Raw genomic sequence first — 24,554 nt, forward strand, 5'->3', positions numbered from 1 at the left:
CGATAAACCACAAACACGAGGGTCACTGAAACACATAAACCCTCAAGCATTTCCAGCAAGTTACAGAATCTAGTAGAGCAACTCTGCTCCCGACTTTTTGCGGTGCTGATGACTAAAGATGTCCTAACTTTTGCAGACATGATCATCTTGTGAGAAAATTGCTATTTTTCCACCCCAGGGAGACGAACCACAAACTCGATAACCTTAACAATGTTGGGGGCTTTTCTCCTTCACTTATATACATCTGGTGTGGTTTTTTGGTTTGCTTTGCTTTTGGTTTGTTTTTTTTTTTTTTTTCTGAAAGCTGACTTCTTGACAACTTCTTTGCAAATAAGCTTTTCCTTTCTAAATGCTTTAGTCTCTGACTCCCTTTCACAAAGGGAAAGAAGAAACCGTCTAAACAAATCCCAGGAGCCGCAACAGAGATACGCTACCCCATCATTCCTACTGGCCTACGTAACCAGGTTTACGTGCCCGTGCACCCCTAAAACACACACACTGTGCTCACTTATTGTAGCTTTCTTTCCAAAGAAAGTGCTGTTACGAAATCTGGTGCCTCCCACACACGGAACCCCAACTGTCCCAGTGGATCACTCACCTTGACAGAGTTGTCTTGGCTGGAGGTAGCAAGAATGTGCTCGATGTCTGGGTGCCAGTCCAGGCCATGGATTTTGGAGAGGTGGGCCGCGAGGTACTCCACTGCGGTGCTGGGTTTCTACAACAGGATCAGCACCGAGTGTTGTCGATTTACAAATCACTCGTTGAGGGTCTACCATGTAACGGACTGTTACATGGGCAGCGGGGGCACACAAGAGTATTACCAGATCCTCTCTCTATCCTTAAACTCCACTTTGTTTTGCTTAAAACAAACAAACAGAAAAAGACTTATCCAGCTCTCCTTCACGCATGCTTGGCATATGGGCCTGTGAGCCAGATTTCTTTCTGCTCCGTCGCCATGCGTAGTTTTAATGAAGGACACAAGGCGGTGTGTGCTCTTCCCCCAAATAGGACAGACTGCAGTATCGGCCCCCCTTCCTCACTATCACTCAAGGAGAAGGGCTGTGACATGCAAACAGACCACCCCATCCCACGATCCTGGAGGTAAAACCACCAAATTTAAGTAATCGAGCACCAAGACCCAAGAGAACAAACACACATTGCAAAAGAAAACAATACATGATTAATAAGCTTATATAAGACAAAGGCAGAAGGAAACCTCAGAAATATACATTAAAGTAAGACTTTACAGGGCGCCTGGGTGGCTTAGTTGGTGAAGTGTCTGATGTCAGCTCAGGTCATCATCTCCGAGTTCATGAGTTTGAGCCCCTCATCAGGCTCTGTGCTGATAGCTCAGAGCCTGGAGCCTGCTTCAGATTCTGTGTCTCCCTTTCTTCCTCTCTCTCTCTCTCTTGACCCCTCCCCTGCTCATGCTTTGTCTGTCTCTCTCTCAAAAATAAACATTAAAAATTTTTTAAATAAAATAAAATATTACTAAGCTATCGAATTAGAAGACATATGTAAATAACACTCAATGCTGACAAGGCTGCATTTGTCACTGCTGCTATTTATACCAAATAGCACAACCTTCTGGCAAAAAACTGACAATTTTTATCAACCAACTTCAAATTTTCCTTTCTTAAGAGAGTATTTCATTTCACAAAAAGCTTTAGATAACAAAAGATGTTCATCTTGGTATTATCTGGGCTACCAGAAAACCAGAAACAACACAAATAGTAAGTGGGGAATAATTAAATTTTAGAGTCAATTATGGACTAGTTATCTGATCCCATATGATATAGCCACTAAATGTTCTACTTAGGGATTATAGCACAGGGAAAATGCATGTGTTGTAACGTTAAATGAAAAAAGTACAGGGGCACTTGGGTGGCTCGGTCGGTTGAGCGTCTGACTTTTGGTTTCAGCTCTGGTCATGATCTCACGTTTTGTGGGGTTGAACCCCACGTCAGGCTCCACAGTGACACTGTCGGGCCCGCTTCGGATTCTGTCTCTCTTTTCTTTGCCCTTCCTCCTGCTCACGCTTGCTCTCTCTCTCTCAAGATAAAAAAACATTTAAAAAAAAAAAAAAAGCGTGAGTGGGAGAGAGCCAAAGCATAAGAGACTCTTAAAAACTGAGAACTGAGGGTTGATGGGGGCTGGGAGGGAGGGGAGGGTGGGTGATGGGTACTGAGGAGGGCACCTTTTGGGATGAGCACTGGGTGTTGTATGGAAACCAATTTGACAATAAATTTCATATATTGAAAAAAAAAGCGTAAGAAAACACCAAAATGTTAGCACTTGCCTCTGAGTAATAGGTCTATAAATGATTTTTATTTTTCCTTTTATATTTCCTACAAAGAGCATCTATTACTTCTATAATTAGTGTTGGTCTATGAGGTTAAGAGCAGTCTCCAGAATCAGGCCTCCCTGAGTTTAAATCTTGACAACATACCATGCTTCAGTTTACCCGTCTGTAAAATGGGGATAAAAACCACTTATTTTAAAGGCTAGTCATATAGAGAGTTCTTAGAACAATGCCTGTGCATAATGAAGGATTAGAAAATGTTACTATTATCAGTCATCTGGGTGTGTGAACGAAATCCAACATTCCCACTGATACTGCACTTTTCTAAGGCTCTGATGCCTGGTACCATCAGTGCTGCTTTGACATGGGAAAGTGCCAGAAAAGTAAGAATATGACCTACAAGTTTTACAATCCATGTGAGCAAAAGTCTTAAGTATTAATGGAACAAAACAAGGTTAAAACCCTTTAAACAAAACAGATAAAAAAGCTGAGGGAAGTCAGGATTGTTAGTGCAACAGTCAGAAGGCTAGAAAGGAACAGTTCGGCAGTCGATCTCTGAAAGACAAAGAACAATGCTGGTCTGGAAAACAAGCTAGTTTTCCAATGCTAGTCTGGAAAACAAGTACTGACAGGGTTTATGGCTGAATACCAAATGGTTTATCTTGCCTACGGCCTGAAAACATTCTAAAGCAAATGTATACGCTCTACAAATTAACCAAATATTTTATTTAAACCATTTACTATGCTTAAGTGCTATGCTAATGATGAAAGGAATAAAACCAGTCGCCAATTTAAGAAATAATGAGAGGGGCGAATGGCTCTCACCAGACTGGACAAAGGGACACAGACAAAAACTAACACATAGAAGATGCACCTGGCCACCTCTACTTACGGACTCACCTGCTCACCTGAGAGCCACCTAAGGCAGAGGGCTTCGGCGGCACACGCTGCCCCAGCAGGTCCTGGCACCGAACGCGGCAGACTCCGCGTCTCCGCTTCATCTCCTTCCCCTCTCCCCAACCACATGACCACCTCCCTGCCACGAGGGAAGGGACGAGGCTGCCAGGGCCACGCTGAGACTGGACAGTCAGCACCCAGGCTGATGGTTTCGGGAAAACGACAAGTGGGTGCTCCCCGGAGGCTGAGGAGCTCTAGCCTCCAGCTCCAGAAAGCAGGAAGCAGGAAGCAGTAGGACACCCCAGATCTTACAGAAAGAAGTCGACTGCTCTGTGCATTACTACCCAATCATCCGGCAGGTAAGTTCGGGGGGCCTTTCCCCGAGTCATTGTCCTCTCCGATACCAACAAACCAAACTCCGAACAGACTCTCCGTGATGGCAGCTGCCCGGGACCCTGCCCCTCTTCCCTGCCCGTCAGTTACATGGGCTGTGCGGGGAGAATCCGGGCTCTGCAGGCTCTTTGGAGGCTGAAAGGACAGCTAGACGTCTAAGGGAGGATCTGAGCACACCACGTACCTCGCCTCAGTGATTTATACCAGAAATACTCAGGATGGAATATGTCCTAGAACAGCTAGTTTGCACTTCGCAATCTGGGGCAGGGATAAGAAGCCTGCTGACCATTCTAGAACAGTGTCTGGTTCCCAGGCTCGACCTCCTCAGTGACCCATTCGCTATGATTATCTTCATTTTGAAGACGAGGTAACTGAGGCTTGGAGTAGTGGAGTGGCTCACCTGACATCATAATTAGGAGGCAGCAAAATGGGGCCCTCACTTAGGTCAGGCCTAGTTCATTTGCTTAACCACTGATCGGAATATTCTCTATCTTCCTTCAACATCAATTTGATCACGAAGCAAATGTCATCTGGCACTGTGACCTTAAAATGGCAATATGCCACACTGCAGAGGACACCCTGGCTTCTCAACACAAGTCCTGCTACTCACAACATCCTCTTCATTCCCGCTGCGAGGGACTAAAGACCACCTGGGGTGGGAGGGAAGAGATTACTCACCCGCTTGTCCCATATCCGCACGTCCCCATCATGACTGGTGGCGAGGCAATTAGCATTTTTTTTATTCCATTTGACCTGTGAGGCACCCGCTGGAAAGAAAAATCAGGGGAAGAAAGCTGCTGCCGTCAACTCCTCTGGAACCAGAGTGGAGTGTGTCCAGGGGGGCTGGATAACGAGTTCTGGCTGAATGAGAACAGAACCCTTCAAGTTTCTAGGACTGCACCAGCTCCTCCATTAAAGAGAAAATGAAGCCAAAAAATAAATGAATTAACACATTGGAACAGGATCAGAGGCACCTAACGGAGGAAACAATCTGACTTAGGAAAAAACTCTACAGGTTACCTCGGCACAGAAGCAGCAGGGAAACATAGTTTCTCATGAGCAGCAGTTCAACATGGCTCTGTTGGCTGGAAACTGACTACTCAGCACACGACCTGGCTCTTCATCATCCCCGACGACCAACCTGGAGCACCTACCCAGAAGAGCCTCAGCTCAACGCCTGCTCCTTCCCACTTACTTGCTCACCTCCTCGCCTATTTAGGAGGGCAGTCTTGGAGAAACAAAGGTTCCTCAGCTGAAGAATAAGCCTCCGTGTTGCTCAATTCTGCCCTCAGAAGGGTATGCGTACCACCCCCCTCCTACGCTCTCTTCTCCCATCGGCGGCTACACGTGGTCAGTGGCCCCGCATTAGGTCAGGGAAAGGGAACGTCCCTGGCACCGTGAACTGAGTCCTTTCCCCACTCTGCCAACACAAAGAAGTAACAACAATAACAAAGGAGCTATTTAAGAGAGGAGGCATAGTGTAAAATGCCAGAGGGGTTGAGGTCTGTCGAAAACCGGGACATATCAGCACTTCTCGTGGACTCTTAAAAATAACCAAGTTGGGGTGCCTGGGTGGCTCAGTTGCTTAAGCATCCCACCCTTGATCTCAGCTCAGGTCATGATCTCGGCTCAGGTCATGATCTTACAGTTCATGAGTTCAAGCCCTGTGTCAGGCTATTTGCTGACAGCGCGGAGCCTACTTGGGATTCTGTCTCTCCCTCTTTCTGCTCCTCCCCTGCTTTCTCTCACTCTTTGTCTCAAGATGAATGAAGTTTAAAAAATAAAATAACCAAGTTAATTAAGTTAAACCAGAACAACACGACAGCTCTGCTTCCCATCTCTTCTTGTCCTCGCTCAGACAACACATAATATTTCTTCCTTTGGGGTGCTGTTTACTAATGGGGACACCATAGGGAATCCAGGGCTTTGGAAAGCAACCTGAACCACGAGGTCTAGAGTGACACCAACAGAGCAAGGACTGAGAATCTATTACAAAACTGAATTGGTGTTCAGAAATTACCTCTGCCTGGTTCTGGGGACAGTCTTTGTTTGTTTGTTGTTTTTTTTGCCTGAGACACAGGACATCTTAAGTCACTGAAGAATAAATAGTGGAGACCCCTAAAGGAGGAAGGTAGTACACTACTTAGGAGACACAGTTTCTTAGCAAGAAAAGGTATCAGCTCAAGGAGAAGGTGAGTAAGAAGGGTCTGTCCCATTTCCTCATGATAGAATTACTTGAAGACTTTCCCCAGTGCAGGGGTCCATCAGACCATGAAGCCTTCCAAAGGGCTCTGGGAACCGCCTAATTCAACCTGTTTTACTAGGCTCATGACAACAGAGTCAAACAGAGGTCCCAGACCACAGGTGTCCTCAGACAGAGAATACTCTTGAATACACACATGCTCTTGCTTACTCCCTACCCCAAAGGTATAAACAACGTGCTCATGGAGAGATAGGAACCATGGCCTCTGGGAAGCCATACTAGCCAAGGCTGAACCTCTCAGGGAATGGTAGATCAAGCAGCTTCCAAAAATCCACAGCTTCTCATTTGCCTCTTTTCTCCTCTTTGCTACCCTGAGAAATCTTTGCTACCCTGCAAAAAAGAAAGAAGACTCCCTACCTCTATTCTTTAGAGGACTCAGAACAGAAAAGAAAGCAATCAGAAGGAGTGGGTTGAAAAAAAGAACTTTCTTTTGGGAGCTCCTCTAAAACCAACCTAACTTAGAAACCTTTAAGTAGAAGCAACAAAATCCCGGGGGAGCAACTGAGGCATTTATAGGCCATTTGTGTTTTCATTCAGTTGGATGTCTTCTGCAACCATGTCTGTGCCCCATCATATGTCTCAGACCATAACTGCCTAAAGGTTGAGGTGGTGGGGGTGGGGGTGGCCCAAATCAACAGATTTATTAAGCACTTAGCACAGAGGCACAGGGGCTTGACTCCCATGCCATTTAACAAACATTTACGGAGCATCTCCTTGAGTCAGGCACAAATGCTGACCTTGGGCTACAGCACTGAATAAAAGAGATGTGGTCCCTAACTTCACAAAACAGATAATCCACCTGCTTAATACAGGTGTGATGTTCAATGTCTTTAAATGATGAGGCATGGAGATGTGGAAGAAAAAAATATCACATAATCATTTTGGAGCAAATACCACGTGTAAATTCAAATGTAACAAACAGATACCAAGGAGCAGGATTTAAGAGATAGGTGACGTATGTTTTTAACAAGGATGCCAAAATACAATACTGATGACTGACCTTCATTGCTGTGATATAACCAGTTCTGTGCCCAAATTCTACTCTCAGGAATCAGTGGGAATGCCCCACAATGGACCCAAAGCAGAATTTCAAAAACAATCCATTCCAACTGAGCAATGAAAACAGGTAGACCAGAAAGTAGTTTCAAAGTTTCAGGACATCCATATTACATGACAACAAGGGGACACAATCAGAATAATCTAGATTGTGGGAAAACTGCAGGACAAACCTGGTTTCTCCAATAAATAAACCTCAGGAAAAGAAAAACAAACCAAAAAGGAGAAGGGGAAGAAACCTACCAATCACAAAAGATGAGAATTCCATCAACCATTATAAGTATGTTCTCTATTTGGATTCTGATTTAAATAATTTGTAAAAACAAACAAAAAAAACACAACAAAACAACAACTGAGACTATTAGGGAAATCAATACTGCTTAAATATTTGATATTAAAGAGCCACCATTAACATTTTTAGAGGTCTGTTCATAATATTGTGGTTACATTTCCATAGAGGATTCTTCTCTTGTAGAAGTATTACTGACTGAAATATTTGTTGAGGAAATGATAGAACACCGACATACTTCAAAATAATTCCAGAGAAGATGGGAGTGGGGGGCAGGGCAGTAGGTAGGAGTAAAGATGAAATAAGACTGGCTAGACAGGGACAACTATGGAAGCTGGATCATGAACACAAGGCAGTTCGTTTTCTTCTATTTTTATATGCACCCAGGGGCGCCTGGGTGGCTCAGTCGGTTAAGCGTCTGACTTTGGCTCAGGTCAGGATCTCACGGCTCTTGGGTTCAAGCCCTGCACTGGGCTCTGTGCTGACAGCTCAAAGCCTGGACCTGCTTCAGATTCTGTGTCTCCCTCTCTCTCTGCCCCACCCCTACTCTCACTCTGTGTCTGTCCCTCTCTCTCTCTTAAAAATAAACATTAAGGGGCGCCTGGGTGGTTCAGTCGGTTAAGCGTCCAACTTCGGCTCAGGTCGTGATCTCGTGGTCCGTGAGTTCGAGCCCCGCGTCAGGCTCTGTGCTGACAGCTCAGAGCCTGGAGCCTGTTTCAGATTCTGTGTCTCCCTCTCTCTGACCCTCCCCCATTCATGCTCTGTCTCAAAAGTAAGTAAACATTAAAAAAAATAATAAACATTAAAAAAATGTTTTTTAATAAATAAAAAGTTTAAAAACAAACTATTTCAGCTCCTGTCCTTGAATCCCGAAATAAGCCCCTGAGCGCGCTCAGCAGTCCTGACTGTAACTTCCGAGAGCAGCCTAAAGCAAGCCCCTTGCCATGAGAGACTCACAACCCCACCGGCCAGGGTGTGGGCAGGGGGCAGTCCCCGTGGGGGTGGGGGAAGTATACACTCACCTACAGCAGAGAGCGCAACGGTAGGCTTCCTTGTGTCTCTGAAACAGAAAAGTCAGAAATCAAATGCCCGATTCATAGGCCACCATCCACCCGTACTTTTCACCCTCTGCACGCATTTCTCCACTCTCCTTTCAGTGGGTATTTGGAGCTCGTAGGGAACGTGAGGGCCTTAGAAGCAAGTGTAAAGTGTCTCCCTTCGGGGACAAACTTTCTCATCTGCCTCAAATGAGGCTGAGACGAAATTTCAAATCACATAGCTGCAGCCACAGAAAACGAACTATGTGATTCAGCGTGGCCGGCGTGACCCTGATCGTAGGGGTGGAGGAAGCCATAAGAAGCCCTTCCTGGCGTCATTTCTCCCAGTGGCAATGAAGCAACAGTCATGGAGGCATAACTCTGCGAGAACCTTCCCAGCAGCACTTCAAAGGTGAAGTCAGAAGCTACTCTGATAATCACAGTCGCTAAGAGGTGGAAACCCAAGTGTCCGCTGACAGACGAGTGGATCGACAAAATGTGGTCCAGCCACACGACGGAATATTAGCCAGCCTTCTGACGGAAGGAAATCCTGTCACACGCTACAACATGGATGAGCCTTGAGGTCATGGCGTTAAGTCAAGTAAGTCAGTGCCAAAAAGACAAGCACTGCATGACTCCACTCCCACTTGTCTGAAGGATCTAAAGTAGCCAAAACCATAGGAACAGAAAGTGGGAAGGTGCTTAATGAGCAGAGTGTTAGCTTGGTAAGAGGAGAAAGTTCCGGGGATCCGCTGCACAACGTGAATATATTTAACAGAACCACACACTTAAAAATGGTGAAGATGGTTTATTTCATGTTTTGGGTTTTTCAACCACAATTCAAAACAAAAACAAAACAAAAACCCTACTCCTGGATACAACGGGAGACTCCTGGAAAGAGAGAGATTCCTGGGTTCACCACAAAGCCAGAGGGCAACTTCTCCACCAAATGGTAAAGTGACAGAACAGGGCACCAACCCAGGGCCAGAGGGTTCGGACGGCCAATCCGTGGCTCAGGCTTACTAATCCAGAAAGCTTGAAAAGGCATCATCTGTTCAGCATTTTTTAATCCTTAAATTATGAAAACAACGATTTCATGTAAATGAGGAATACTCTAACCTTGCCTCCTAACTCCCTGGGGTTTTGTTTATTTAAAAGCGCCTCCCTCCCATTTCCCCTGGGTTTAGCGCTCCGTCCCCACTCTGGTGCTGCCGTTAGACTGATCACCACCAAGGCAGTGTCCCGGATGCAGGTGAAGTCCGCTGCGCACACCCTCTCGGACTCCCTTTCCCTGATCTGTCCACCTCTCAGTGCAAACCATCACAGAGCCACTGCCATTGGGAGCAGAGCAGTCCGCTGAGGGGAGAGAGGGTCCCGTCTGGGGGACTCTACAGACCACGCCCTCCAGTTAGTCACTTCGAATTGTTAAGGCAAAGGGAGCCTCGCTCTACAAAGGGAGAAGGGGGACAGACAACATGCCCGGCCCTGGGCTGGGGGCTCCTTCCCTCTTCGCCTCATGAAGGGTAACCCTGAGAGGTGGCCCTCAGCCGCGTGGGGGACTGAAGCCTCACAAAGAGCAAAGCAGATGTGTCTCATAGCATCACCTGCTGTAGCAGACGTGTGTCTGTGCCCACAACTCCCCACTGTCACCTGCCACGTCAGTTAAACTTCAGCCTGACTTTCAAACGCCAGCACCTATGTTTCTCTGCCAAAGGGACTTCCCTGACTGCTGAAGCCTGTCCTGCACATCTCTGTGCCAGGCCTGAAGTGCCAGGGAAGGGAGGCCCCGGGGTGCAGCCTGCGACCAGTGACCGACAGTGGATGACGCCCCCACTTCCTGAGCCCTCAAGGGTGGGACACCTCTGAGGAGTTCTGCACTAGCACCTAGCGGTCCCCGGCAGGAATAACCTCCACGTGCTCATGCTGCCTCCCGTGTGGACAGCGCGCCCTCCGTGTGCAGCCTTCCCACTCCTGTCTCTCCTCCCGCCGGTGCTTCTGTCGCCTCCTAAACAACGTCCTTGCAAGGCATCCTCATCTCGGGGTCTGCACCCAGGGGAAACCAAACTAAGACAGCTGATCTCTAAAACAAAGGTCCCAGATCGTCCCACAACCCAGTGGTTTGGCCTTTTAATTGTTCTTACTTGATATCCCAAATGTAGATGTACGTGTCCACAGAGCTGGTAACCAGGAGATCCGGCTCAAACACTGCCCAGTCCAAGTCACTGGAAACACAAGAAATAAACGGAACAACAACAAAGGGAAGAAAATTCAGAGTCCAGTTCCAAAGCGCTAGCAGATTTCATTTCTAGTGGCTTCAGAGAGTCACTGTTAACGGTCCTCCTTAACATGATATAGGCTAGAAATCTCCAAACTTCTCTGGGAATGAGTAAGACTTAACTGAGCTCTGAAGAAAGCTTTCAGGTCCTTTCCCCTGTCATCACCAGCTATCCCATCACCTGCTCCCAAAAAAGAAATGGAGGATTTCAACTTCAACCACACACACACACACACACACACACACACACACCAAAGCAAAAACATCAAGTGATTTTTGAGTTGTGATTTTCTAAACCAGATTCAACCACAAGTACCTCAAGTAAAACCAACATCTGTCAAAGCAGCGGCAAACTGTTAACACTGCCATGCAGCTTTCAGGAAGGGCAGGCCTCCCTAACATAGGCCAGGGGTCTGGCCTTTCCCGTTACTTCCGGGTCAGCTCCCCCACTCCTGTACTCCCTGCTGCTACTTCCCAAGATGAGTATTCCCTACCCAGGAATAGTGACCCAAGGACAGGATGGATCAAGGAACACTCCAGAAGGCCATGGGTGGGAGGCAGCTGTGCCCCACAGCCACTGGAGAAAGAGCAAAGGGCTGCATCCTGCTGTCTGTGCTCCCACGCACTGCCGAATTGAGCTGAGGATTCTGCCGGCATAACCGTGTCTCCCTCCCATGGCAAAAATCAGCTCTAATCCTTCACTCCAGACTGGGCTGTCCGAGGGCCTTCTGGAATCGAGGACAGCAGTTACAGGAATGTTGGTTCCTAAATACTGGTTGATCCCCAGTATGAGAGCCACCACTTCAGTGAACGCCAAGGACCTCGCAGTCACCCGTGGCCAATGCAGCACAGAAGGTCAAGTTGTGGAAGGGGGACGGAGCTTTCACGTCACTTCCCGAGGGACTATGACAGAGCGAGACAGGCCGGGAGCTGCGGAGGCCTGATGCCTACCTGATTACACGAGTGTGGCCTTGTAAGGTAGTGCCAACTTCCCCGCTGCCATCTTTCCACTTATAAAGGTCAACCCGTTGGTTACTCTGAAAAGAAACAAGGGGAAGAAGGCAGCCAGTCCCACACCCGAACACACGCTCTCACCGCGATGTGCCTAGGGCTGAGAAGACGAAGCCATGCAGAAACTAACTTGCATGGCAGAGACCCTACAGACTGACTTGCTCACAGAGCCATCAGAAATGAGTACCATTAGGGGCTCCTGGGTGGCTCAGTCAGTTAAGTGTCCAACTTTGGCTTGGGTCATGATCTCACAGTTTGTGAGTTTGAGCCCCACGTTGGGTTCTGTGCTGACAGCTGAGAGCCTGAGCCTGCTTCGGATTCTGTGTCTCCCTCTGTCTATACCCCTCCCCCACTCATGATCTGTCTGTCTGTCTCTCTCTCTCTCAAAAACAACAAAGATTAAAAAATATTTTTCTAAAAAAGAAACGAGTACAATTAACATGGGAGCCAACCTTAGCTCAGTACATAGGACTATAAATTTCCAAACAGAAGGGCAGTGCTGTCTTCAACGTGAATCTACCCTGAGTCATTGCAGCTGAATTGAAGCCACCGAGGCGCTACTGGGCACCTGAATGATGGCTTACGGAGATGCGCCACCCCCACCCCACCACCCCCACGCCTCCCCCCCACCCCACCCCGCAGGCTGTTCAAAGGACCACCTCCCAGCTCTAAGCATCACACACCCATCTCTCCAGCTGCTGTCACACTACAGGCTTTCAGCTCACTCTTCCCACTTATCAAATGCCCAGAGTCCATCCATCACACTTTAAAAACACATAAACACAAGAAAACAGAACCACTATCAAAGGGGTATCCTAGAAGACAAAATTACAGAAGACTCCTTGAAATATGCCTATACTGAATTTCTTTTTTTTATACATTTTTTTCTTAATGTTTATTTTTGAGAGAGAGAAAGAGAGATGCAGAGTGAGAAGGAGACAGAGAATCCGAAGCAGAGGCTCTGTGATGAAAGCCCAGAGCCCAGTGTGGGGCTCAAACTCACATACTGTGAGATTGTGACCTGAGATGAAGTCGGGTGCTTAACCGACTGAGCCACCCAGGTGTCCCTAATACTGAATTTTTCTTTTCTTTTCTTTTCTTTTTTAATGTTTATTCATTATCTTTGACAGAGAGAGACAGAGGACGAACAGGAGATAGACAGAGAGAGAAAGAGGGATACACAGAACGTGAAGCAGGCTCCAGGCTCTGCCCTGTCAGCATAGAGTCCGACCTGGGATTCAAACCCACAAACCATGAGATTGTGACCTGAACTGAAGTCAGACGCCTAACCAACTGAGCCATCCAGGCATCCCTATACTGAATTTCTTAAGGGGTTAGGCATAAAGACCTAGGAAAGACTAGGAAAGACTGACCAGAAAAAAACACACAGCAATAGGGAAAGGAGGAAAGAAAAAGCTACATTTCACTGAAAGAAACAACAAGCCAGCAAAATATCTAAATGTCATGAGCTTATGAAACACACCAAAAGTGAATAAAGACTACAACAGACTGATTACTAATACACAGGCTATCTAATAATTTCTGAACTGATATACAGATGCAGATCTACTAATATCTATATATTACTAGACTGATTTTCATTTTAGCTCAGAGACGGACAGATGTATAAAGTTCAAAGGTTTTTATCCAGAAATGCCAGTTTCCAATTCTAAATACGTAAGGTTTCTGGTCAAAGGTTAGAATTCAAAACAGCTTCCAGGGGGAACAGGAGTGAAAAGAAAAGTCCCCTCATATTATAATAATATCCCCTGTCATTTCCAGAGGGTCTGCTAACACCAGTCTATGTACTAGGAATCTTTTTTTTAATACACAGATTCTGTTTTTATTCATTTTTTTCAGTTATTTACTTTAAAGAGAGAGAAAAAGCGTGAGTGGGGGAGAGGGGCAGAGAGAGGAGGAGAGGGGAGAGAGAGAGAGAAGGAGAGACTCTTAAACAGGCTCCATACTCAGCAGAGCCTGACACGGGGCTCGATCCCACCACCCTGGGACCACGATGTAAGCCAAAATCAACAGTCAGACACTCAACCAACTGAGCCATCAGGCGCCCAACGTACTAGGAATCTTCAGAGACCCGCCCTCTGTTCTGTCACACGACACTGCACGCTGGCTGTCATCACCCACGTTACAGGTGAGGCAGCTGAGGCTCAGAAAGTTGGGAGAGTACAAAAGATAAAACAGGAGTGTCAAAACTAGGACTTGACCTCAGATGTGCCTAACTCCAAAGCTTTTTCTCCTGAAAAAGGCTCTCTCCCAACCAAGAACAACAAAAGAAAAAAAAAAAAAATCCATACATTAAACTTTATCAAAATCAACAAAGGACACTATAAAGTGAAAAGACAATCTACAGAATTAGAGACATACTTGCAAATCATACCTCCGATAAGAATCTAGTATCAAGAATATAGAAAGAACTCTGGCAACTCAGCAGCAGAAAGACATACAACCCAATTCCAAGATAAGTAAAGGATGTGCATAGATATCTCTCCAAAAAAGATACACGAATTGCCCACAGGGACATGAAAAGATGCTCAACATCATTAGTCATTAGGGAAATGCAAATCAAAACCACAGTAAGATACCACTTTCTCCCACTAGGATGGCTACGCTTTAAAAATTAAAAAAACAAAACAAAACAAAAAAAAACAAATAGAAAAACACTAATTTGGGGGACAATGTGGAGAAACTGGAACACTGCTGGTAGGACTATAAAACGACTCAGCTACTGTAGAAAAGTCTAACGGCTCCTCAAAAAGTTAAACACAGACTTACCACAGGACCCTGCAATTCCACTCCAAAGTATATACCCAAAACAATTGAAAACAAGTACTCAAAAAACTACATTTACACACACGTCCACTTCCACCTTATTCACAAGAGCCAGCCTAAATGTCCATCAGTGAATGAACGATTAAACAAAACGTGTTATAGCCATACAATGGAATGCTACTGAGCCATAAAAAGGAGTAAAGCACAAATACATGCAACAGCATAGTTAAGAAAGCAGACACAAAAGATCACATATTGTATGTTTCCATTTATATGAAATATCCAGAACACAGAGACAGAACACAGGCTGGTGGCTGTCAGGGGCCGTGGGGAGGGGGCATAGGGAGAAACCGCTTCATGGGAGGGGTAAAATTTTACTCTGGAGGGATGAAAATGTTTGGAACCAGAGAGGGGCGGTGGCTGTGTAACATGTGAATGTAAATGACATTACATTGTCTACTTTAAAAAAATCTTTTTTTTAATGTTTATTTATTTTTGAGAGAGAGAGAGAGAGACAGAGCTCGAGAGAGGGAGACACAGAATCCGAAGCAGGCTCCAGGCTCCGAGCTGTCAGCGCAGAGCCCGACGCGGGGCTCGAACTCATGAACCACAAGATCATGATCTGAGCCGAAGTCGGCCGTGTAACCAACTGAGCCACCCAGGTGCCCCTACATTGTCTACTTTAAAAAGACTGTCAAAAAAAAAAAAAAAAAAAAAAAAAAAAGGCTATCTCACCATTTGTAAACAAATGCAATGTTAATCCACATGGGCCAAGTATTGACCAGTTAGCCTAAACGAGTCATTCCCAATCAGGGGCTATTTTGCTTCCCAGGGACATTTAATAACGTCTAGAGAAATTTTCGGTTGTCATGGTGACGGGGACGGCGAAGATGCTACTGGATTTGGTAGGTAGGGGCCAGGGATGCTGCTTCATCTCTTACAATGCACAGGACAGAACCTGCCGCAAAGAATTATGTGGTCTGGGAGGTCAGTAGCTCCAAGGTCTAGGACCCCTGGACCCAATGATCAGGGGCTGAGGATGAGAGGGGAGTGGAAGTTGTAAGGCGTAAGCCAACGAAAAGAGCATTCTTCCTAATTCACAGGAAAGGGGTCGGGAATGGGAAAGCAGTAGACTGGCCCTATCTTCTCCTTCAGAACAGCCCCCCACATCAGTTCGACCGCAGATGTCCATGGTGAGAGTCAGACGTTCAGATTCTTTGTTTGTTTAGAGAGAGAGCAGAAGCAGGGTAGGGGCAGAGAGGAGGAGAGAGAGAGGATCCCAAGCAGGCTCCAGGCTGTCAGCGCAAAGTCCGACACAGGGCTTGAACCCATGAACCGTGAGATCATGACCTGAGATCAAGCGTCAGACACTCAACCGACTGAGCCACCCAGGTGCCCCAGACAGTCAGATGCTATTTTGGAAATGAGGGGAAGAGCGGCTTTTGTTCCTTCTAAAGCTGACAGCGTTGCTTGTCTTTCTTTTCCTCAGGTGCTTCCCTCTCACAGACTGTCATTTCTGATAAGAACAGACGCAGATAGCACTGTGAATGCTTGCATCCCTTGGATGATAAGCAGGGTTCTTTTTTTTTTTTTTTTTTTTTTTTTTTTTTATTTATTTTTGGGACAGAGAGAGACAGAGCATGAACGGGGGAGGGGCAGAGAGAGAGGGAGACACAGAATCGGAAACAGGCTCCAGGCTCGGAGCCATCAGCCCAGAGCCTGACGCGGGGCTCGAACTCACAGACCGCGAGATCGTGACCTGGCTGAAGTCGGACGCTTAACCGACTGCGCCACCCAGGCGCCCCTAAGCAGGGTTCTTTAAATACTGTTCTTCCAGCCCAGTGCAAAGGAGCCAAAGGTTTAGATCTCTAATTGTTCTAGGACAGTAGAATGCTGGTGTAGAATCTGACGAAATACCAGAGGTGATCTAGCCTATATCTTTCTTTCAGTCATGAATCCCTTGGAAAACCTAATAAAATGCATGCATCTTTTCCTGGAAGAATTCACACAGAAACAGGCACATAAAATCTCAGGGGGTTAGCCGATCTAATGAATCCCAATCAAGAAAGAATCCCTTCCTGGGGCGCCTGGGTGGCTCAGACAGTTAAGCACCTGACTCTTGATTTCAGCTCAGGTCACGATCTCACAAGCCACTGTGTTGGGCTCCGTGATGATAATGCTCTCTTCCCCTCTCTCTTTCTCTCAAAATAAATAAATAAACTTTTAGAAAAAGAAAGAATCCCTTCCTTTGAGCGAAAGCATGTGTGGAGTCTTCTGATCCCTCTGAAAACAGTGAAGGTCAGAGTCATGTCCAGTTACGTTCCTGCCGGTGAAAACAGGATCTTATCACACACAGAAATGGAGGCATCTATTCATTTCCCTTTAAAATCTGGATCTTTAGAAACACAAGATCTGACACCGATGGGATCAGCAGTTCCGTTCATATATAGATATACGCCATATGTGTCTGTATACATATATGTCTTTAATTTGCCTCTATCTTCCTTTTAGAACCATCCACACTTCTTTTCTGCCTGAGAAATGAGAGTTATATTCTCTTCTCTCCATAGAACATAGACCTACCAGCCCCAGCTCACACTTTTAACAGCCTTTTCCCGTACTCCTTAAATGGCTCACCGAAGCTGCAAAATAGTGCGCAAAGCTGTCATGAGGATTCCACTGCACAGCTCCGATGTCCCACTTGCTCTGGCGAGAGATCTTTCGGTGACCTTCGAAAGGGGCATCTAGATTAACGATGTATAAGAATCGGCGGCTAGGAAAACAACATCGACATGATGACAATATAACAGCATTAGCATTAAGACAGAAAAGCACATTTGGAATTACATATGGTTTGCAAAGAGTGCTCAAAAAATCCCCTGGTTTATATGACGTTTATCTACTCTGAAAGGCATACAAGGGACAGGAGGAATTCAAGGTGACAGTTAAGCAAGTGGAAGCCACGTCCCCGCGAGAGCCTGTCTCCAGAGATGGTCTTCCCGACTGGATCCTTGGGGGTCTGACATCTTCCCGCCAGCTTCAGCTCCAAGCCCACTTCGCTCCAGCCTTTCCCAACTGCTCAGCTAGGGGTGGTTCCGGTTCCCACACAACTCCCACCGCGCTGTTTGCATTGCGACAGCAGCACTGATCTCGGTAGTACAACTACCCATGGTAAGGCTCTGGTCCTGAACCAACCGAGTGGAGCACGGACCAAGTCTCCAGTGTCTGTATGTCCCTCCTCACCAGGCATAGTGCTTGGCATTCGGTAAATGTGTGTTAAACCTATCACTTATCACTTTGCCAAACATCCTGGAGAAAATCTCAAATTCCCTTGCAAGTTGACTACCTGGGAAAGGCAACTAAATTAAGTCTATTGGGAGGGAAATAATAACCAATAAAATGATAATGAAAATAACACATTAAGGGCTGATAATGTTCACGGTGCCAATCAGTATAAAGGATCTGAAAACAGGAATGTCCTGTGTTCCGCCTATTTTCCCTTTGTTTTAAGGGAAAAATCATTGTGTGAATCAACATCTCAGCGGCCATTAATCAGCTGTTGTTAGAGAGCACTCCAAGCCCCAGAGCATCCATGAGGACAGGTGGGCTCAATGGTGAAGAAAAAGATTAACAGTCCCTGCTCAGAAGAGATGGGAAATGCAAGTTAACACGGCCCGTAAAACTCTAGCAGAAACCCCAGAAGAGAAGGTTAGGGGAGAAGAAAGCAAGCACAGGTAAGACAAATTCACAGAACTTTCAGAACTGCCGGTGCAGAACAAAGATCTAGCATCTCTGACCTACTCTGAAGGAATCACTTGATTCTGGAGCAGGCAGGCTGGCATCTTCCTCTCAGCATGAAAAACGGGAAAGCATGACGAACGGGGAAAGGCTGAGAGCGATACACATGGGGCGCCATCAACAGGGGGGCCCAGAGACCCCCCAGAGAGCAAGTGCAGAGCAGCAGAAGAAAAGTAGACACTTCAGGGTACACATACCTGACATATCTTCTTTCTCCCCTGAAGACCCACGAAAGTCAGAGTAAAAACGTACAACACAGAAACCCACAAAGAAAATGAGAGAGGAAATGAAAAGCGGATGGACAAATGGTGATCGATCTAAAGAAAGCAAACACCAAAGTGCCTGCAGAGGGGAAGCGGATGAGAGGCGAGCTGATTCACACTGCAGAACCGAGGCCGGCTCGGGAGCTGGAGGCTTCAGCCTGCACACAAGGGAAGAGAGGCCTGGAGAACCAAAAGCAGAACAGAGCAGGACCTGTTTGAAAGAGGACTAAGGAGAGCGGTTTATACACACCCCACAGAGCCACCTCTCCTTCACCCGGGTGGGGGGGGGGGGGTGATGTGCTTCAGACAAACTACTTCAGAGGAGCCCAGGCCTGGGACAAACGGCAGAGCAGTGTGGGAATTTGAGGAGCTGTGCTCAAAACAGGGCAGGAAGTGGAATGTGAGACCCTCAGGCCTCTTCCCCTACAGCTGATCTGTATAGTCTTCACACAGTGACAAAAGGATTCTTCTCAGAGGAACATGACCAGCCCAAGAAAAGAACAAAAGCAAATAAGTAACACAGAACCCAGGAGATAGTGACATCTGGGCACCCTCCAAAAAAAGGGTCTGGTTCCCAGACGACCTCCTTCCAAAGAAGCCCACCATCACACATGTAAACTGATCACTCTTCGACAGTAACAGAGAGCCAGGTGAGTATCGGTCACCAGAGGAAACCTGAAAGACAGGGACCAATGCAATCAAAAGAAAAAAAAGGAAATGGGCAGTGCCGAGGCAAGAAGAAACCTAGAATTAATATTCTCAGAGAGGTAAAAGAAGACGAGGTAAAGAACAGAGGAAAGAGCTCCTGGAAATGAAAAGCACAGCTGAAATAAAGAAATCTGATAGAAGAGTAGAAAGTTAAAGCTGAAGGGAACTGTCAGAATGCAAAACAAAAAGGACCAACAGAGAATCCACATAGGATATCCAACACAGACGAACAGCTTCAGAAAGAAGGACTGCAGGAAATAGAGGGGGGAAATTACCAAAGACACAATGCAGGAAAACTTCTCCAAACTAGAAGACACAGACCTTCCAGACTGAAAGGGCCTTCCAACAGTGCTAAAAATTACTCTGGGTCTTAATCTGAATGGGGATCACATGGGTGTATATATTTGTAAATTTACTCAAGCGGTTAACTCAAGTACATTCTTTACTGTACATATTTTCAAGTTCAGTATAAGAAAACAAAATGGTGAACCTTCAAGATTATGTTGAAAAATAAAACAGGTATGTATGTACCCAAGAACACACCAAAACAGGAATGCTTGCCTGGTTTCCAGTGACATAATCCCATTCCCTCCTTGGATGCTACAAATGGCAATGCCCACATGAGTGAATACAGAGAAGTCTAACATTTGAGACACAGTTATTCCTTAACACTTGAGTATTTTTTTTAATGTTTATTTACTTTTGAGAGAGAGGGAGAAAACACAAGCAGGGAAGGGCAGAGAGAGAAGGGGGCAGAGGATCTGAAGTAGGCTCTGTGCTGACAGTAGAGAGCCCAATGCGGAGCTCAAACCCATGAACCATGAGATTATGATCTGAGCCGAAGCTGGATGCTTAACCAACTGAGCTACCTAGGTGCCCAGCACTTGAGTATTTTGTGGGTTGTGAATATGACTACATGATGTCAAGTGTATGTCTATTTGTTTAGATAAAACAAGTAATGATGTTTAAAAAAAAAAAAGAGGGGACCCTCTAAGTGCCCAGCACAATGAATGAAAAAAAGACGCACGCCAAAGCAGTCACGGTGAAGATTTCACACACCTGGAGATAAAAGGAACGCCGGAGACAAAGACAGCATTTTAAAGCTTCCAAAGAGAAAAAATAGGCCACATACAAAGTCCAGAATCAGAATGGTATAGGACCTCTCAAAATTACTCTGAGAAAAGAACCCCAAATACTGATTCAACACAACAATTGTTATATAACTATACTGGAAGGAGAGGGAAGTCAGGGACTCACAGGGCAAAGTAAAAGTGCTAAATCCTCATCTACTTTAAAAAGTCAATTGGTAATATCTGGACAAATCAAGATAACAGAATATTTGTGTATTATTTGGAAAAATGGAGGCAACCCCACAGAAACAGCTACAAGAGTCTCAAGTAGTTGCTTCTACTGAGTGGGATCAGGATTGGGGAAAAGCTGAGCTAGGATTCTGCTGTCTGACAATATAATCTTTGTGATGCTACTTGACTTTGTCAACTATGTTCAGGTATTTCCTTGATTTAAAAAAAAAAAAAGGTTTAAAAACGGAATAGGAAATGAATAATATATCCCCAAAACCACTGGCTTGCCACTTTAAATGGGTAAATTGCATGGTCTGTGAATTATATCTCAATAAAGCTTTTTTTTTTTAAGTGAGTGCAGAGGGGGCAGTAAAGAAACATATCAATTTTTCCTTATCTATGCATCCAGTGTGACACAAAAAAATGGATTTGATAACTGTCTCTGGGGATGGGGGTCAAAGAGAAGAGGGAAACTTACTTCCCAATGTAGAGCCTTTTGAATTATTTAAATGTCTGCTATGCTTTTTTTAAGGTAAATTAAAATACGATTTCAAAATAAAATAATGAAACAGAAACTAGTTCGTTATTTAGAAGTGAGTTCATAAACAAGTTAAAGAAAACACTGCAGACTTAGAGAGGTAGTGAGTATGAAAGGGGAGGGGACTCTGACCATTAAATGGCATTATACTGGTACAATGACAAAGTGATTAGCAAATGCTAGGATGGCCCTTAGTTGCCAGAATGTTAAAAATGTTGGGCTGGAAAACACTAGAGAAATCATTTAGTTCTAGTTCTTCATAATGAAATCAAAGTCCTTCACGAGCAAACCAAAGTCCAGGGAGGCCAACTGGACAAATGTCCAGGGGTTCATCATGAATGGCATTGCCAAACCAGAACCCAGATCCCCTTGATCCCGTGAGACCACACCAGACAGCACCCTTCTGCAGAGTCTGTGCAATAAACAGAAAATTGCAATTCCAAGACCAAACTACCAGTCACGCAAATTTCAAAGGAATTTTATTGCTTACATATTAGGGCAGAGACAAAAATAAACTGCAAGTGATCCCTGTTAAGTACCCCTGAGGTCACTAGGATAGCGGAACTAAACCCTAGGACCACAATCCTTAAGGATAAAGAGTATTTTCCAACTTCCCAGAAACCTCTCAATTTGCGATTTGTCCGCAGAAATTGCAGCAGAGCTCACTTACCCGGAGAGCACAGCATGCTGCCCCAGACAGTCCACGGACATTGCGGTTGCCTGGGAGAGAAAGCACAGGGTCAGTTCTGCCAGCAAAGCCAGCTCGGGTTGGAGAAGACAGGTGGGTAGCCTCGTCTGGGGCTTCCTCTTCCCATGGCCCAGGTAAGTCCCCCGCTGTCAGGTATTATTAGTTCTCTACAGTGGTTGCTTTCACTCCCTTCTAATCCTCAACCAGATCTCATACTCACCATCCTTAATAGGGCAGTTGCTATCTGTTCCCTGACACCGGGATTACATACAAGCAAGCTGGTGTGTTCTAAGTTGTGGAGACGTCATCTTAGAATTCGGAGAATCTAACTAGCTTGGAGCTAACAGAGCTACTCAGAGCCCCTTCCAAGCAAAACCTAACCTGGGACATCACACACACATACACACAAACACACCTACCCCACCCCACCCGTCACCCCCATGCCTTTCCAAAGGGCATGGACTTCTCCTCCAAGCTAAATGGTAAGTGGTAATAGTCAAACACCACCCGTGCTGAATCCATGGTCACGTTATTGAGATGCTCAGTTGCCATTTAATCTGAGATTTCTAGCACATTCTAATGATTTCCATTTCCCAGGTCTCCCAGTTCCTAGGGAGCACCATCTTTTCAGGACCACACTGAATCAAATGAATTTGCATTCAGGCCGAAGCATGAGGCTGACTTAAGTTATGGCAGTTACAGCCTTAAATTCTCTTATTTGGACCAGTCCAAATTCTCCTGCATTCTCAAGACACTAGTGCTCCCTCTTATACACCGTCAAGAAATATGTCATAGGTAATGTTGGGGACAAGAAACCAGGGCGCTCTCATCGGAGGCTAAAAAGTGGTTGTTATGCATCCTTCATCCCACTAGAGTCGTGAGCAGAGAAAAGTCCAGCTGGAAAGGCAGGCAGTGAAATGAGATGCAACTTCCACACTCTTCTGAACAATTTATAGATTAAAAGTATGAAAGCAGGCAAGATGGCACCTCCAACCAGGGGTGGTACGATCTTTCCAGGAGGTGTGTGGTAGGCAGAATCTTAAGGTGGCCCCAACATTTTGGGCCCTTGCTGTACACATTCTCCCCGTTATTCAAATATGAATCTAGGTGCTGCTGTTAAGGGATTTAGCAGATGTGGTTAAGGTCCCAAATCAGTCGACCTTAAGAGACCTCAAACAACCCAAATGTCCATCAGCAGGCGAATGGATAAACAAAACATGGCACACACATACGACGGCATACGTACTATCGTGTGGATGAACCTTGAAAATACTATGCTAAGCGAAAGAAGCCAAGCACAAAATAACAAATACTGCATGATTCTACTTATGAGGTACCTAGGATAGGTAAATTCATAAAAAGGACAAGTAGAAAACAAGTGGAAGGGGACAGGGAGTGAGGAATGGGGAGTTACTGTTCAGTGAGTACAGAGTTTCTGTTTGAGGGTTGGGGGGAGAGAGAGAAACCTAATCACATCAGCCCTGTAAATCTAGGTCTAGAAGTCAGAAACAGAGGCACTCAGAGATTCTAAGGACGAGGCATTTACGTGAAGAAGACTGCTGCTGGCTGTGGAGGTGGGACCACATGGCAAGTCCGTGAAAGTGGCCTGTAGGAGCTGAGTGTCCCCTAAATAACAACCAGCAAGAAAACAGAGACTTCAGTAAAAAATGTTTAAAAAGGGGCGCCTGGGTGGCACAATCGGTTGAGCGTCTGACTTCGGCTCGGGTCATGATCTCGGGGTTGACGAGTTCGAGCCCCACGTCAGGCTCTGTGCTGACAGCTCAGAGCCTGGAACCTGCTTCGGATTCTGTGTGTGCCCCTCCCCTGCTCATGCTCTGTCTCAAAAATAAATAAACATTAAAAAAAAATTTTTTTTTTAATTTTTTTAAAAGGAGCGCCTAGCTCTGGCTCAGTTGGTAGAGCATGTGACTCTTGATCCTGGGGTCATGAGTTAAACCCCCATGTTGGGTGTAGAACTTACTTAAAAATGAAAGAAGGGGCACCTGGGTGGCTCAGTCTGTTAAGCATCCAACTCTTGATTTCGGTTCAGGCCATGATCTCATGCTTTGTGGGATCAAGCCCCATGTAGGGCTCTGTGCTGGCAGTGCTGAGCCTCCTTGGGATTCTCTCTCTCTCTCTCTCTCTCTCTCAAAATCAATAATAAACTTTAAAAAAAAAATGAAAGAGAAGAGAACCCCTTGAGATGATGGTGAGCTAGGAAGAAACTTCCTCCACTCCTTCCAGAATGACAATTATGACAATGAGCATGTGATCCTCTCCTCTTCTCCGAGACCCTGAGAGAGCCAGCATCCAGGTGGGAAGACGCCAGAAATTATGCAAGAAGAAGTGAGGTGTCACTACCCAGGAGCTGGGGAAGAGGTCTCTCCCACCTCCTCCTCAGCCCCCACCTTCCTCCTCTAGTCCCCCAACCTGTGCCAATTGTAGTTCCATGCAATAAAAAGGCCAAACTTTTTATTCCATAAAACATGAAGGGCAAAACTCAAAATTTTAAAAAAGAAGGAAAAGAAAAGAAAACAGGGACCTCAGTCCTATAACCCCAAGAGGCTGAATTCTGCCAACAACCTGAATGGGTCTCTTAGCAGATTCTTCCCCAGGCCACTGAGCCTCCAGATGAGAACACAGCCAGCTGCCTCCTGGATTTCAGCTTAGGGGACCAAACCGAGAAACCAGCCACGCGGCGCCTGGGATTCTGACAGACAGAACTATGAGCTAATCAGTAGGTACTGTTTCAAGCTGCTTAGTTTGTGGTACAGTGATAACAAAGATTGTGACCCAGTAACAATAATTAATAATCATCATCATAAAGTCATGCCCTTTGACTCAAAAATTCCACCTCCAGAATCCATCCAAAACACAGGAAAACTTCTATGCACAGAGTTGCTTGTTTCATGTTATCTACAAGTAAATTATGCATATTTACATAAGGG

General features: G+C 45.7%; 1 protein-coding gene across 8 annotated transcripts in view; it reads right to left on the bottom strand.

The window, feature by feature from the left end:
- WDR59 (WD repeat domain 59) overlaps window positions 1–24,554 on the bottom strand; it is an 85,747-nt gene that overhangs the window by 46,525 nt on the left and 14,668 nt on the right. For 6 of the 8 annotated variants that reach the window (XM_042918193.1, XM_042918189.1, XM_042918188.1 and 3 more), the window contains exons 2-8: window positions 21,589–21,638; window positions 16,948–17,083; window positions 11,464–11,549; window positions 10,379–10,459; window positions 8,223–8,260; window positions 4,271–4,359; window positions 599–715 (exon numbers count right to left, since the gene is read on the bottom strand). In XM_042918193.1, the coding sequence (XP_042774127.1) occupies window positions 599–715; window positions 4,271–4,359; window positions 8,223–8,260; window positions 10,379–10,459; window positions 11,464–11,549; window positions 16,948–17,083; window positions 21,589–21,638 (597 nt within the window). The remainder of the gene's footprint in view (window positions 1–598; window positions 716–4,270; window positions 4,360–8,222; window positions 8,261–10,378; window positions 10,460–11,463; window positions 11,550–16,947; window positions 17,084–21,588; window positions 21,639–24,554) is intronic. The other 2 variants (XM_042918190.1, XM_042918191.1) reach the window with 2 other exon arrangements.

Source organism: Panthera leo, chromosome E2, assembly GCF_018350215.1.
Source record: "Panthera leo isolate Ple1 chromosome E2, P.leo_Ple1_pat1.1, whole genome shotgun sequence".
Lineage (NCBI taxonomy): Eukaryota > Metazoa > Chordata > Mammalia > Carnivora > Felidae > Panthera > Panthera leo.